General features: G+C 42.6%; 1 protein-coding gene and 1 pseudogene across 2 annotated transcripts in view; one reads left to right on the top strand and one right to left on the bottom strand.

The window, feature by feature from the left end:
- Positions 1–16970, top strand: part of LOC147334057 (uncharacterized) — a 55211-nt pseudogene that overhangs the window by 18225 nt on the left and 20016 nt on the right. The window lies entirely within an intron of this gene.
- LOC147334053 (uncharacterized) overlaps positions 11135–16970 on the bottom strand; it is a 135241-nt gene continuing 129405 nt past the window's right edge. Inside the window, exon 5 of the mRNA XM_086286487.1 lies at positions 11135–13588. Within this exon, the coding sequence (XP_086142613.1) occupies positions 13002–13588 (587 nt within the window). The 3' untranslated portion in view covers positions 11135–13001. The remainder of the gene's footprint in view (positions 13589–16970) is intronic.

The raw sequence follows: 16970 nt of genomic DNA, 5'->3' as shown, positions 1-16970 counted from the left end.
CCCTCCAGCGAAGGCAGACAAAGGCTGGAGCGGTGCCTCGGACCCTCCAGCGAAGACAAACGAAGGCTGGAGCGGTGCCTCGGACCCTCCAGCGAAGACAAACGAAGGCTGAAGCGGTCCCTCCAACGGACCCTCCAGCGATCCCGGACGAGCCCCCATATGTTACACCCCGGCCTAGGCAACCGGGGTGCAACGTAGGAAAATAAAAATAAAGGAAAATAAAACTACGAAGAAAAACACTAAGGCTCTCCACCAAAATCCCAAAAAGTGTCTCAAAACGAATTTATTTACATCAAAACACAAAACGTCAAACTATTTACAACGGGGGGGAAGATCGCGACCATGACATACTGAAACACAAGGCTTAAATACATAGAAGGAGCAATCAGGGAATGGACCACAGGAGGGAAACACAGCTGGGGCAAATTAGACCTGACGAGACAGGGAAAATGTAAACTGAACACACTAAGATAACAACAGACCTTCAAAATAAAACAGGAAACACATGACAGTCACGCAAAAACAAAACACTGACAACACCGAAACGTAACATCTGATTCTGATTCTGATACTAGTTGATTTCTGTGGAGGAAGTGGAATCCTCTGGGACCTCAACCTTTTTGCAGTGCCTCTGATGTATCCAGGAGGGTCTCTCCACTATTTTTCAGGCAGTTGGAGTGGTCAGAAGCACTTGAAATGGCCTCTATCAACCCCCATCACCTCACTTTAGGCCTTCGTCCTGCGATAGGAATACTTGTGACTCTTCTGCTGTCCATCCTCTGCAGAAAAACCCCTCTGTGGAAAGGGTGCTGGGTCCAGTTATCTTACTGCTGTTATGATCCCAGCAGTCTTCAGTATGCCATTGTATGCACAGCATAGTGACACAGCATTAGGTGATGTTCATAGGAAACTGCTGTCATCATCACCATAGCTTCTGGTTCCTGTGCTTTCACAGAATCATGATGCCATCCTTAGACTCCCTCTCCGTTGTCGATGGAGCTTGGCACGCTCCCCTCATCCTTCAGGTGCCCGTCCATTGTCCACAATCTCCTCTGTTGGCCTCTGGAAATCCCCCTTGGCACAGCTCTCATTCTAACGCAGATTTGTGGTCCTTGCTGTGGCTCCAAAATCTGATCTCATGATGGGCCCCAACCAGCTCGACCTTTGACCTCAACCACTGCCTGGGCTGTCAGCTATGCCTGGAATGGTTCTCGCTCCTCACTGGGCCTCTGAAGATTTCTCAGGAGATCCCTTTCAGCAATACTCTGACTGCTGCACCTATATTTCCTTGCTAGAAGGAGTCAAAGGAGCTTGCAAAGAAAAGCGTCTGGACTTCTTTAAGTTACTTGAAGACGTTTCACCTCTCGTCCGAGAAGCTTCTTCAGTTCTGAACTGAATCTGGTCAGTACTACATGTGCTGTAGTGAAAGCTGCAGCTGTTTTATTGATAAAGTTAAAGGCAAAAAACCAAAAGGATTAATCACTCATGTAACTGTGTCACTATATATCAGCATTAACAGGACCTCAGTTTGGTGTTTCAGAAAGCTGCTGATCTCAGACCTGCATGCTTCCGTTCTAAACACTTGATGTACTCAGCTGCATGGGTGGCTGTAGCTCAGGTGGCAGAGCAGATCAGCCACTAATCAGAAGGTCGGTGGTTCGATCCCAGGCTGCCTCCTGACTGCATGCCAAATATCCTTGGGCAAGATACTAACCCCATGTTTGCCTACTGGTGGTGGTCAGAGGGCCCGGTGGCGCCAGTGTCCGGCAGCCTCGCCTCTGTCAGTGGGCTGTGGCTACAATGTAGCTTGCCATCACCAGTATGTGAATGTGTGTGTGAATGGGTGAATGACTGAATGTAGTGTGAAGCGCTTTCGGGTCCTTAGGGACTAGAAAAGCGCTATACAAATGCAGGCCATTTACCATGAAGAGCACGCTTGAGGAGTTTGGGGAGTATCCGAGTATTTATAACATTACACAAACCAAAGGTCTCCATCACAGTGTTCATGAAATGCTGGGTTTATCCATCTTCTGGGGCGGGCCTACAGAGGAGTGCTGAAGATTTCCCTGTGAGGGAGCTGCTGGTGAAGAGCATGAGTCCTGCTTGATCAATGTGATGAGCTTAAGTGTTCCTGGTGTTTCTTAAATGATGCCTCTTTCAGTGGGTCAACAGAACTTCTGGCACAGGACAGCTGTGAGGAAACTGCCAGTGACCCTGCCAGAAAGGGATCTGGAAGTAGGCGTCCTTCAGGTCGATGGTGGCGAACCAGTCCCCCGCAACAATGGCCTGACGCACCCTGGGGACCGTGGGCATTTGGCACTTCAGGGGCCGGAGATAGCGATTGAGGCCCCTGAGGTCCAGAATAGGACGGAGACCCCCATCCCGCTTTGGGACCAAAAAGTAACGGGAGAAGAACCCCACCCGGCGGTCCCTGGCGTCCACCTCCCGTATGGCGCCCTTCGATAGAAGGGACGCCAGTTCCTACCGGCACCCGACCCTGACCCGGGTCGGCCACGCAGGTGAAGGTCGGAGTGGAAGTCAGGGGAGGTCTGCGGCAAAACTAAAGGCGATAACCCTGGGCCATGGTAGATACCACCCAAGGGTCCGCCCCCAGGGCCGACCAGGCAACCCTGCGCTGTTCTGTAGCCAGGGAGGCGGGCAGGGCGGCCTGGCCCAGGGAGACGTCAGGAAGGAGGGGGACGGCTGGAGAATGACTGTCCCTTGGCACCCCGGCCCCCTCACCGAGCCTGAGCGTGGCCGCTGCGCCTACAAAAGGCCTCCAGCTGGGTCCAGAGATCTTCAGGACCCCAAGTAGGAGCAGCAGGGGCAGGCGGAGGCACAGAAGCACGAGCCCACCCCACCCTGGCAGGACGCTTGCGCAAGCACGGCGAGTCTCCGTAGCCTGCTGGAGGAGCTGAGCCGCACCGGGGCCAAACATGGCCGCAGGGTCGACCGGGAGCCTCATGAGGCAATCCTGGTCACCCGAACGGAGCCGGGACTGAGACAGCCAGAGGTGGTGAAGCCTGTGGCAATAGCCAAGGAAGAGCTCATGGCAATAGCCTGATGTTTCATGAGCGAGGCTAGGAGAGAGGACGTGGACAGCAACTCACCCATGCCCTCCAGATCACCCGAGGTAGCCTGCAACCGACGGGCCAAATGCCGAAGATGAAGTGACAATATTGCCGATGAATTAGACAGGCAGGCCTGGGTCGCCATACAGCTATGTAGCCGAGCCAAGAGCCCGTCCATGGTTTTCACATCCCTATTAGGGCACGCAGCCCGCCCCAGGATGGAGCCCAAAGGGCAACCAGGGGGGCCAGGGACGGATCAACCGGGGGAAGGGGCCGGCCGTCAATGCGCTCCCGGCCATGCATGGCCGAAAAGCGCTTACAGGCAGGGGACCAACGGTGCAGGGCCTCAAACTGTTTGCACACCAGGTCCTGAAAATCAGGCAGCAGCGGCACCTGAGATAAGTAGCGCTGAGGCCGTGAAGCGTAGTCAAACCGAGAAGACGCCGACACCATAGTCCACATCCAACAGCACAGGCTCAGGGGCTGGGCCACAGGAGGGAAAGGCATGGGAGGGGCCCAGCAGTTCGACAAATGAGGAAGGGGACCTGGCCCATGGAGCTGCGGGACTAGATTCTATGTCAGCAGCAGCTATTTTCCTCACTTTCGCCTGAGATTCCTGAGATGAGGGAGGTGCGGGTCGCTTGACAGAAAAAAACCTAGCACGAGCTTCCCTAGTCCATTCGGGCAGAATCAAACAATTCATGCACGAGGCAGGGGCTTCTCTAGTCAGCAAAGCATGCCCAGGACTTAGACACAGCACTCAGTGCTTGTGCCCATCCTCCAAAGGCATAGGAATGCCACACTCAAGGCAAGTTGGGGAGGCGTGGCCCACCATGCAGCGTGGCTAGCAAGGGGCGGGCCCCATACACCAACGGAGAAGTGCGAGCACGTCACAGTGTGTTGTACATTATTATATGTAAATTAAATGTATTATTCATCTATTGCATTTGCCAACACCAAGAAGTCACAAGCAAAGAACGACCACACCATGGTAAATGTTTAAAAAGGAAAGTATTGATAAAAATTATTTCAAAAATAAACATAACAATTTTCAAATCTGTTCAAAGCAACACAACAGTGGGCCAATGTCAAACAAAATTGTGAACTTCACTCTGTAGAGTGGGCAGTCATAATGAAGCAGTACACTTTCATTTGAAAATTCAAGCTGCGCTTCATATTTTTGGTCTCCAGATAGAAAGCTTTATTTGGCCATCACTGGCCAACAGTAATGATGTAATGTTCTTCCATATTTAACATTTGCACATAAATAAGTGACATAATATTTAATAATTTTTTTGAAAAGTTTCTTCACCCCACTTCTGCCATCCGCCGCTTTTATTAGAAAAAATTGGCCACAGCCACTGCGCCATGAATTCTGGGATATGTTGGGCCACAAATGATACACCGGACCCATTCTTCAAATCCGGGGAAAAGAAGGGCGCATTTTCGGCTGCATTTGGAATTGGGACAGGCTTCATTATGTTGCCGTGACGTAATCAGCCTTCAAATTGGGTCTTCAAGGATGCAGATCTTGAATTGGAACAGTTATTTTGGCGGAAGAAAATATGAAAGAGGAACATCACGTGGAGATACTTTAAGGTTGGAAATGAAAACACTGACATGAAAATAAACATAATAACTTGATACTGTCACTGGGTTCAAACTGAAGGAGTGTTCACAAGAAATCATCAGTATCAAACTGTGACAATAAAAAATGTTCATTAAAGTAACCAAGAATGGGATAAGTTTGATGTGAATCTTTCGTAATACATGGGGGAAGCTCTGTGCCAATTTTATCATACTGTACCTCCCTCCATCCAACCACACACTTCTTTGGGTTTGCCATCAGCCCTGCCTGCCTCACGGACTCCAGGACCGTGACCAACCACTGCTATCGCTCCAGCACGTGCTGAAAAATGGCCGCGGCTTCAAACAAGCCAAACAGTGTTGCTTATGTTTATGTCATTTATGTTGTTCGATCTGCATGTATGTATTGCCTTGTTTTATGTTTTTTCTGTTGTTGTTGTTGTTGTTGTGTTTTACTTATTTTATTTTATTTTTTATCTTTTTTTTTTTCTGTTTTTTTCCCCCTGTTCTGTTCACAGTCTACTACCTCAAATACAGACACCAGTTTTCCCCTGGCCACTGTCAACTTGTCAAATCAAAGACCTGTCTGAATACAGTAAGGTATGTTGAGCACAATCAATGGTCTTAGAATTGTCTCCTGGAATGTGAGAGGGGTGAGGAAAGCAACCAAAGTTAACAAAGTTATGGCGCATTTACAGCAGCTTAAAGGAGATGTGTTTTTTCTTCAAGAGACACATCTCTGCAACAAAGAAGTGAGGCGACTCAAGAGAAACTGGATCGGCAATATATATCATTCCAAATTTAACGCCAAGGCTAGAGGGACAGCCATACTTATTCGTAATAATATTCTGTTTGAGCAACATAAAGTTATTGCTGATCCAGATGGCCGTTTCACATTTGTTTCAGGAAACTTGCAGGGCTCACTTGTGATACTGGCTAGCGTGTACGGGCCGAACTGGGACGACGACTCTTTTATAGCTAAACTTTTCTCTTCACTTCCAAATTTGGAAAACTATCATCTTATTATTGGAGGTGACTTTAACTTGGTTCAGGACACTCTGCTGGATAGATCGTCAACTAAGGCCTGTTCCCTGAATAAATCTGCTAAAACCCTAGAATTTTTCAAAACTCAGCTGGGGATTGTGGATCCATGGCGACATACGAATCCCACTACTAAGGCATTTTCCTTTTTCTCTCATCCCCACCGTACATATACACGTATAGACTTTTTTCTTGTTGATATTAGGTTTCTCTGTAAAATTAGCCATTGTCAGTATCATGCTATCGCCATTTCAGATCACTCACCAGTTTCTTTTGATGTGGTATTAGCCACCCCGTCTCGACCCATTAAACATTGGAGATTTAACTCTAGCCTGTTGATAAGGGATGACTACACACATTTTTTGAGATCACAGTTCTCACTTTTCCTTGAGTTGAACGATTCTACTAAAGTGTCAAGAGGTGTATTATGGGAAACGTCGAAAGCCTACATGAGAGGCCAGCTTATAGGATTTGTGTCAAATTTAAAGAAGAAAGAGTTAACTTACACGTCCAGTTTATTGAATAAGATCAAAGATCTAGATGGCAGATATGCATCAAACCCAGATCCTAACCTCTATACAGAACGTGTGAAAGTTCAAGCCAGCCTCAATTTAACCACCACCGCAACAGCTATGGTTCAATTAATTAAGACTAAGCAACGCTTTTTTGAATCGGGCGACAAGGCAGGGAAACTTCTGGCTTATCAAGCCCGTGCCGAAGCAACCTCCAAGCTAATCCCAAAGGTCAAGTCTGCTGCTGGTGACATAATACCGGACCCAGAGGGAATTAATGAAGTATTTGTGAGTTTCTATTCCAATCTGTACACTTCAAGCTCTCCCCCTCTATCAGAAGAAACTCTCCAAAATATACATTTTCCAAGAATAGATAGAGATCTGACGAAGGGATTAGGGGGACCTATTACTGTAGTAGAGGTACAAGAAGCCATTAAATCCTTAAACACAGGTAAATCGCCGGGCCCTGACGGTTACTCTGCAGAATACTATAAAGTCAATTCTGATCTTATGGCACCGTTGTTGAAAGATATGTATAATGAAGCCTTTTCAAAATGTCAATTACCCAAGACTTTGTCCGAAGCTACTATTTGTTTAATCTTGAAAAAGGATAAGGATCCTCTGTGGTGCAGCAGTTACAGACCAATTTCTCTTTTAAATATTGATTTTAAAATACTATCTAAAATCCTTGCACTTAGGCTACAACGTGTTCTGTCACAAATTATCGCCTCTGACCAGACGGGATTTATGGCCGGCAGGCACTCATATGACAATTCAAGACGCCTCTTGAATATTATCCATACATCGTGCAACTCAATTCCAGAGGTTGTGGTATCTCTTGACGCGGAGAAAGCTTTCGACCGCGTCGAGTGGAGCTTTCTCTATGAGGTGATGGATAGGTTTGGCTTGGGGGCTGACTTTATTCTCTGGGTTAAGCTACTATATTCCTCGCCATCCACCTGTATTCGTACTAACAACAACTTGTCTTTGCCTTTTCCACTTGAGAGGGGCACTAGGCAAGGGTGCCCTCTCTCACCCCTCCTATTCGCCATTGCTATCGAGCCTCTTGCAATATGGCTGCGTTCAGAGGATAGATTTAAAGGCATTACAAGGTTCGGTGTGACTCACAAACTCTCCCTTTATGCAGATGACTTGCTCCTGTACATTTCTGACCCTCTAAACTCATTCCCGGTGCTTTTTGACATACTGGACCAATATGGTACACTGTCAGGATATAAGGTCAATTATCAAAAAAGCGAGTTGCAACCCCTCAATTCCCTGGCCAGAGCTCTTCCCCACTCAATAGTGCCTTTTAAGTGGGCAGAAACCGGATTTAGATATTTGGGGTTTTTTATTTCCTCTTCTATACATAAAATGATGAGGGAGAATTTTCTATCCCTACTAGAAAATGTTGGGAAAGATTGTGACCGTTGGACTTCTCTACCATTGTCAGTGGCAGGGAGAGTTAACCTGATAAAGATGAGTGTCCTCCCAAAATTCTTGTATCTTTTTCAACATGTCCCGATTTTTCTTACCAAGGCATTTTTTTGACAAGTTAGAAAAGATTCTGTCACATTTCATATGGGGAGGGTGTGGTAGGACTCGACTTAAGCGGTCAAAGAAGTGCAGGAGACTGATGCTGTCCAGTGTAGCAAGTGATTTATTCACCATTCTGTGGCCCAAGAATATTTACAAAGAAACAAATAAGAAACTCAACTCTATAATAAACTCAATTCAAATAAACATAACTGAACTTAAATCAACGGAAATTAAGGTCAAACTGCACACAGCTACACTGACCTGAACCCTTCTTCTGAAACACCTGAGTTCGTCTGCTTAAATAGTCCCCTTAATCAAACACTTTCTCCTCTGGACTATTCCATTCAGTAGGTAGGTGAGATGAACATGATTATATTCATCCTCTACTACTCCTCTTGACTGGCAACATAAACTCTGGTGTAATCAATACATATCACAACATTAAATCTATTTCTTTATAAACCCTTTAAAATCAACTTTATTAAATTATAAGAATTCTTCCCCTCCTGCACTTGGTCTCTTCCTGTGACCTCAGATGAACCCAGAAGGTATAAAGCAGGAAGTAGAACTACATTTCCTCCTTTTGCTTCTGGAAGACAGGTAGGTAAAGGTAAGTTCAAACAATACAAATTAACAGTTGAAATAAATAACATGTTAACTTAACAAACTTGCATGAATTGATTTAAACCAAGATGTTATATTATATAATCTGTAAAAGTGCAGAACATAAACAAACCCGGGATAGTAGATGTTTGCCTATTGCAGATTACATGTGAAATATGGTTAAATCAAAACAAGAATGTTAACTAAGAATGTAGACAAATGGTCTTCTCACCCACTTTGTCACAGAGGGAAACAAGCTAGAATTCGCAAGTCTATTCTTCAGTCCTCTAAAAGTGATGGTGGTCTTGGTCTGCCCAATTTTAGACACTACTATTGGGCAGCTAACATACAAAAACTTTTACAATGGGTTCATAATGACCCCCCTGTAACAGCCTGGGTACAAATGGAAACTGCATCTAGCTGTTACTCATTATCATCAATACTCAGCTCACCACTCCCTTTTTCTCCAACCTTTGTTGGGGATAATCCAATAGCTAAGGAAACAGTAACTATTTGGCGACAGTTCAGAAAATACTTCGGGCTACTTGGACCGTCTTTGCTAACACCTTTATCAAAAAATTGCAATTTTGCACCTTCAAACGCTGATGCGGCCTTTAGTAGTTGGAAAGATAACGGACTTAGGACTGTTAAGGACTTGTACAGTCAGGACACCCTTCTATCATTTGCTGACCTATCGTCTAAATACGACCTGCCTAATTCCAACTTTTTTCGCTATCTTCAGGCTAGAAATTTTGTAAAAACGCAGTTCCCTCACTTTCCCAATCGGCCTCCAGAAACAAATCTGGATATCATCCTGCAGACGAACCCTCATCAAAACAGACTGATATCAGCCTTGTATAAAATACTAGGTGCTTTGGTCCCCAAATCCATTTCTCATATTAAGCTGAGATGGGAGGAAGAGCTTCAGACAACCCTGCCAGAACAGCAGTGGGATTGTGCTTTGAAATTGATTCACTCGTCTTCAATTTGTGCTCGTCATGCTTTGATTCAGTGCAAGGTGGTCTATAAAGTATACTATACAAACGCAAAATTATCTAAAATCTATCCAACCATCAGTGATGCCTGTAGCAGATGTGGACTATCGCCTGCCAACCATGTCCACATGTTTTGGTCTTGTTCGAAACTGAGTAAATTTTGGAGGAATATATTCGACACACTTAGCCAAGCATATGGCCAGACTGTCCTTCCTAACCCACTCTCTGCAATTTTTGGCATTCCTCCCGACTTGAACTTATCTGGTCCCCTCAAACAGGCCCTAGCATTTACCACTTTACTGGCCCGGAGGCTTATTCTGTTGAAGTTGAAGCTTCCCCACCCCCCAACTCATGATCATTGGGTGAGAGATGTACTCTTTAACTTAAAGCTGGAAAAACTTAGATTCTCTCTAAAAGGCTCTATTAGGGAATTTAACAAAATCTGGAAATCATTTCTCTTGCTGGTCGACACCATTACTTTACTTCCTGAGTCTGAAGTGAACTGAGCGAAGCTACATTATAATGTTTATTTTTTTTTAAATCTTATTTATACCTTATCTATTTGTTTTTCCTTTTGTTCTGTTTGGTCCTTTCTCTGCTATTGTTTTCTCTGTTTTTGTTTTGTTTGTTTTTGTTTGTTTGGTTGGCTACGGGGGGGGAGGAGCTGTGGTTGTTGTTGTTTTTTGGGGGTTATGCTTGTTATGTGTATGGGTCCTGAGGTGTTGTTTTTTATTTTTTTTAATTTATTTTTGTGTGTGCGTGTGCGTGTGCGTGTGTGCGTGGGCGTGTGTGTGGGCAGAGACTGGTTCTCTGCGGTGTTTTGTCTATTGTGGATCTGGTAGGGGGAGAATTTGGGTTGGGAGGTTGGATGGTATAATGGACATACCACTGTTCTGAAATCAAGATTGACTTAGCTGTTGCTAACTTTGTATGTCATTGTTGAAATTAATAAAACAAAGTTGGGAAAAAAAAACAAGCCAAACAGAAGAGTGACGAATGGTATGAACCATACAGAGTGGAGAAGGTCTTTTTTGTCTTTGGACTCTGCAGACAAGGGAATCTGCCTGTAGGCGTTGGTTAAATCCAGCATGATAAAAAGATAAGCAGTGCTTAACCAGTCCAGGTCAACCTGGGGCATGGGATAGGCATCAAACCATGAGACCTTTTTGACTTTGTGATGATCATCACAGAACCGTATAAAACCGTGCGCTCACTTCTTAATTACCTGGAAGCACCTTAAAGACAACCGGCCCCTCTCAACAGCTGCGACAAATCACCTGGAGAAAAGGTAAGCACAGGAGACCAAACACTGAGGAACAAATCCTCATTTCATCCTATGATAATAGCATTTTCACCATTTCAGCCAATTCCTTTTGTACAATTGGTCTCTTGTGCTCAGGCAACATGTTAGGTCATGAACAGACTTTCACGCCAGGCTGCGTTTCAAAGTGGTGCTGCATGAGAGTCATGCAGACGGGCAGGGGGGAGAACACATCTGCAAACCGCTGTTGCAATGCAGGAACATCTGCTTTGTGTGAGATGTTCATTACAATGAATCTTAAACACACTCTTTGAAAACTCATGCCCACATCTTATTTTTAAGAAAAATCAAATATCTTTGTCCTTGAAGATCATTTCAGAGTTTTTAATGAGCTGCAGGAACCCTGTTCAATGTTAGTGGAGAACAGCCAAGGTTCCTCCAGTGATAAACCTCCACATGTACCACTGAAAACAGTTAAATTACTTTGAATCTGAAATCAGGGCTCGAACTACTTGTTGTGAGACCATTTCTTTATTTTTCACAGTTCATCAAATATAGGATCAAATCACGATTTCATAATACAAACTTCAAATCAACAAGAAAACAGCTGCAGAACATGTGGATCTAAATGAATTCATTAGAAACAACATGTGGACTTCAAGAACACAGTAAACACACTAAAGTGAAAGGAGGAGCCAAAAATAGAGGTTTAAAAGAATTGGAATTTTTGAACTTTCACCATTTCTTTGCTGCCACTGTGAATATGAATGTGGATGTTAGGTTTTGTATTGTTCATTGCCATTTATGCTTAGAAATATTTAACCATATATGCTTAGAGGTGTATAATCAGTTGTAGATTGAAAGAATGTAATTATATTGTCCTCAACGTTCCAGCGGATAGGTTCAAGCTACAAACCTATCAGTGGTCTTTGCCAATTTGCCAATTAAATAAAGGTTACACTGACTCACTGCTTCATCTTCTGGTACAAACTGGTATTACGTGGAAGTACAGCCCAAAACCAGTTTAGCTTGAGTTTATTCTTTCTGGACATAAAGTCACAGCAGGTGTTGTTTCAAAGCTGGTGGACAGATTTAGTTCGTTTTGGAAGTTTTAAGAACAACTGCTGTGAAATTATTTGCAGTTTTGGGAGAAAATTTTCTAAGAGAAGATTTTACCACAGCAAAAGATTAAATATGAATGAAGGATTGAAATTTAACTGATTAACACAATGATTTAACACATTAAATGAATACATAAAAAAAGTTAATTTTGTAAACAAAGTTCAAATGAAAGAAATTGAAATATATATCCATATCTGCAATTTTGATACAATATCAGTTTTGTAAAAAAAAAAAAACATACCTATAACTTTAATAATACAGTAACAAGTACAATTACTAAACACTACTGTGTCCTAAGGGAACAAAGATCAAAATATAATAAGGAAAACATTTTAGAGAATTAAAATCCCTCAAAGGAAAAAACATAAACTTGATATACATATCTATACATGCAGGTAGGGCATCTACAGCTTCCTAAATGTAACATTCAGAATTATTCACTGCAGGTCCAGAAATCAGAGCTACCTCATCAGATCCAAGTGTGACATCAGCTGACACAGGAGATTCCATCTGAACTCTGTGGAGCCTGATCTCAAGGTTTTTAAGTCTGAGCCTGAAACAGGTTTATTTACAGTATGGGATCGTTTGTGTTCGGAGTATGAACTGACATTCCTGAAGCTCTTGTCACGCTGGTCACAGCTGAAGTTCACTTCCATGTGTGTACGTTCATGTTTGTTACGATGACCTGATTGTGAGAAGCTTTTGTCACAGTGTCTGCACTTGTATGATGTCTCTCCTGTGTGGATTCACTTATGCTTTTTCATTAAGCTCATGTCCAGTGGTGAAGGATGACCCACACTGGTCACAGATGTGCTTTTTCACCCCACTGTGGAAGAGTTCATGTATTTTTAATGTACTTGGTGTGTGGAAGCCTCTCCCACATTATTGGAAGTAGTTCATTTTGTCTCCAGTGTGTCTACGTTGATGTGGTTTTAGGTCCCATTGATGATTGGAAGTTTTTCCACAAAGGACACAGAGAAACTTTCCCACCACCACAGTGACGACAGGGCTGGGAAGTGGATCCATGTGCGTCGCTCTGCTTTTTTATTTTTATCCTGAACGTCGCCTAAAATAAAAAGCATCTCTGCCAACGTCCAATTACATTTTACTGTTTACATTATAACACTCAGCTTACTGGGCAAAAATGACACTTCATTTTTCCAAAAAGTTTATTCAGTATAACTCCATAAGTTTACTGATCAGACTTGATCAGGTTAAAATTACAAGATAAAAAAATCAATACATCCTGACAGTAACTGCATTTGTAGAGTTATTTTCTGGTGTGGATGTGTCGGTGGTTTCTCAGGTGATGTGGATATTTAAAAGTCTTCTCACACAGGTCACATTTGTAAAGTCTCTCCTCAGTGTGGCTAAACATGTGTATTTTTAACTGTGTGTCTGTTGTAAACAGTTTCCCACACTGATCACAGCAGGAAACATCATTTCCAGTGTGAATCCGTACGTGAATATTTCGGTACCGTTTGTCGCTGAAACTTTTACCACAAAAGTCGCAGCTGTACGCCTTAATTCCAGAGTGGGTAACTAGATGCCTCTGTAAGTCGCCATTTTGAGCAAAAGCCTTACCACACAACTCACAGCTGTGTGCTTTAAATCCACTGTGGATAAGTTGGTGTATTTTTAAGCCTCTAGCCCGGGCAAAATCCTTCCCACACAACTCACAGCTGTGTGCTTTAACTCCACTGTGGATGAGTTGGTGATTTTTTAAGTTTCCAGCCTGGGTAAAAGACTTTCCACACAAGTCACAGCTGTAAGGTTTAACTCCACTGTGGATGAATTGGTGTGTTTTTAAGGTTTGAGCCAGGGTAAAAGACTTTCCACACAACTCACAGCTGTACGCTTTAACTCCACTGTGGAAGAGTTGGTGTGTTTTTAGGTTGCCAGTCCGGGTAAAATCCTTCCCACACTCATCACAGCTGTAGGTTGTCTCTCCCTTTCTTCTTTGAGATTTGTCGGCCTCCTGAGAGCGCTGACTTCTTGCTCCATGTTGGTCCTGCAGTGACAGATACAAACAGAGGCAGTGAGTGAAATGCAGTCATGGAACAAACTAAAACTCCTTCCATTGGTGGAATCAAACATGTCAACAAACACATTGTTGGTGTGTTACCACCACCTTGTGGTGATAGTATCGCATTACAATGATGTCCTACAATGGGAGTTGTAATGAAAATGACATTATTGAAGAAATATATAAGAGGAGAAAATCTTTTACTTCATAAATTATTTTGAGTTCAAGTGATGATATTGTTGTTTCAATATGTGCTGTTAAAATATGATCTTTGTATTTTCTTCTAACTTCTGTGGTTTTTGGTTGTGAATGTAGATTCTGTATATATGGAGGAGCCCAGGATGGAAAAGATAAAGCTGCTGTTAATTGTTTTTTAAAAACCAACCAGCTGTGCACACAGTTTCAATAACAGTGTAACTGTGATATTTTTCTCACCTTTTGTGTTGAAGTCATTGTTTCCTCTGTAGTGGCTGAGCTGAGTCCAAATGGCTTGTTCCTATGCTGCACCACCAGACTCTTGTCCTCCTGTTACTCAGCTGGGACACAAAAGTATATATTTGTATTTTATCCCTGACAAAAAGAAGCAGAGCAAATAAACATGACTAAACTCCTCAGTGACAACAATACCTATAAAGCTTCAAGGTAAAACCCCAGAAACAACTACAAAAAGAAAGTCATCAGTTGGCTACAAGAACTGGAAAGGGAAAAACCACTGACTGTCCTGTATATCACCGCCTTTACCCAGGGAATGCTACACCCTGTATATATGTCAACATTATTTAGGGATAATGTTTACATAGGCGATAAATTTTCATGAATTCATTTCAACTGTAGAAGCCTCTACAAAAGCTTTGTTCTGATCAATGATTTTTTGAATAATCTGAAAGGCAAGTTTAAAGTTATAGCACTATCCGAAATATGGATAGATGAGGAAAGGGGTTGGGACTTTCACATTGATGGGTATGAATTATATCATATAAATAGATCTAATAAGAAGGCAGGAGGTATGGCACTTTTTGTTGATAGCGATTTGAAATGTAAGCAGGTTGAATATATGTCTGTGGCTATTAATGATTTAATAGAGTGTGTGGCAGTAGAAATAGAAATAGAAATGGAAATAAAGGGTAATATAATTGTTACTTGTATGTATAGGAGGCCTGGAACACTCATAGAAACATTCACAGTAGTAGAAGATAGGGGTGGGGGAAAAAAATCGATACTGTGTAGTATCGTGATATTTTGTTTGCTAATAATGTATCGATACAGGGACAGCAGAAATCGATATTTTGTTACAAAAAAAGTTTGCGTGGACTGGAACATGCTCTGACTTCAGAGCATGTTGATCCTTTTTCTGAGCAAGAATCCTTACATTCCTTCACTGTCCAAATGTGTTTAACTTTTTTTTTGGCAGCAATAAACATGACAGTTTACTTATTTTAATTTAAGACGTGTTTTGTTTTAATTAAGTTTAAAACTTTTTTATTTAATGTAAAATTATATTTTGTTTTAATTTACTTTCAAATTCTTCAGTTGCTGAATGGGCTGCATAGTTTTCAGAAATTTCATTGTTCAGAATAGCTATAATTGTACCAGATGGTTGCATTCAGTTAAGTTGGACTAGACTGTAATACAAACCGTTCAGTTTGTCAACAATAAAACTGACTGAAATGAGAGAAAGACTGAGTGTGAGACTTTGATATTAGATAAAATGAATATTGATAAAGTTTACCTTTATGTACAGAATCTGAATATCGCAAAATATTTTTTAAAAATTGCAATAATATCGTACCGTGCGTTAAGTATTGTGATAATATCGTATTGTGAGATGTATGGTGATTCCCACCTCTAGTAGAAGATTTATTGAGCAAGGTAAAGGGAAATAAGACATTTTGTATTTGCGGGGATTATAATATTTTTTTTAATGTCCAATCATAAGTCATCATCAGATTTTTTGAGTTAATATTTGGAAGAGGGTTTTACCCTCCGATTACTAAACCTAGTAGAATAACTGAAAAGTTAGCAACTTTAATTGATCATATTTTCATTAATTGCTTGCTAGATATAGAATATTATATTTTTCATTGTTTCTACCCTATCTGAGTTATTGTGATGAAGTATGGGGGAATACATATGTGACTAATAACCAAACCATTATATTTATTACAGAAGAGAGCGCTTTGAATTATGCATAACGTTAAGTATAGAGAAGACAGTAACAGTTTGTATATAAAATCAAAATTATGAAAACTAGAAGATATAATGAAATTACACACATAAATTATTATATTTAGGGCAAAAAATAAAACACTACCTCTTAAGTTACAAAGTGTATTTGTATTGTGTTCAGAACATGGGGAGGGAAGAAGGAAGTTTTATTTTAAGCATCGGTTTGCTCGAACCACACAAAGGCAAATGTGTCCAACAGTCATAGGCATAAGAAATTCTCTCAATGATCATCTCATTCATCATCTAAGAGTCTAGGTGACAACCAAGAAAGTTTGGTGACTACTGGAGAGACAGATGACAGCTCGGAAAGACAGCTCCAGGGGCAGGGTGGGCTAGCATCCCGGTCTGCAGTTTTCGTGAGAAAGCACCCCAAAAAGCTACGGAAAGCCCTAAAGAAAGATACCCCCAGGAGATCCTGAGAGGGGGGGAGGATGAGGTCTCCAATCGTACGGACTCAAGGTTAACGACCAATGCAATGGAAAGGACTACGAGTAAGACATGTATCTGCGGCAAGCTGTGTAAGAACCAGCGTGGCCTAAAGGTCCATCAGGCTAGAATGAAATGTTTGGCGCGGGAGAGTAAGGTGCAACGCACAGGTCCTGAACCTGGTGAGAACCTGGTGAGACGCAGGAGGAGCCCGGCCAGGAGGCACCCCACAGAGCCCAGTCCCTCCACGCACTGGACTCTTCCAATCCAAGCAGTGTAGTTCCAAAACAGCGGATTAAGTGGCCAGCAGCCAGAGCGAGTGGCAGAAGTTTGATGAGGATGTCTCCAACATCATACAAGCTGTGGCCAAAAGAGATGCCGACAGCAGGCTTAAAACAATGACCACCATCATAGTCAGCTACGCCTCAGAAAGGTTCGGCCTGATCGAGAAGTGTTACAACAAGACCCCTTACACCATGAACCGCAGGGCCATGAAGATTCATCAACTGCGTCAGGAGCTCAGGAGCCTTAAGAAGCAGTTCAAGAACGCTGATGCGGAGG

The sequence above is a fragment of the Aulonocara sp. 'chitande type north' Nkhata Bay genome, linkage group LG3 (assembly GCF_057382095.1).
Source record: "Aulonocara sp. 'chitande type north' Nkhata Bay isolate Kocher_YH1m ecotype deep benthic linkage group LG3, A_spYH_male_GT1.1, whole genome shotgun sequence".
Lineage (NCBI taxonomy): Eukaryota > Metazoa > Chordata > Actinopteri > Cichliformes > Cichlidae > Aulonocara > Aulonocara sp. 'chitande type north' Nkhata Bay.
The sequence above is the reverse complement of the archived record's forward strand: the minus strand, read 5'-3'. Positions and strand labels throughout refer to the sequence as shown.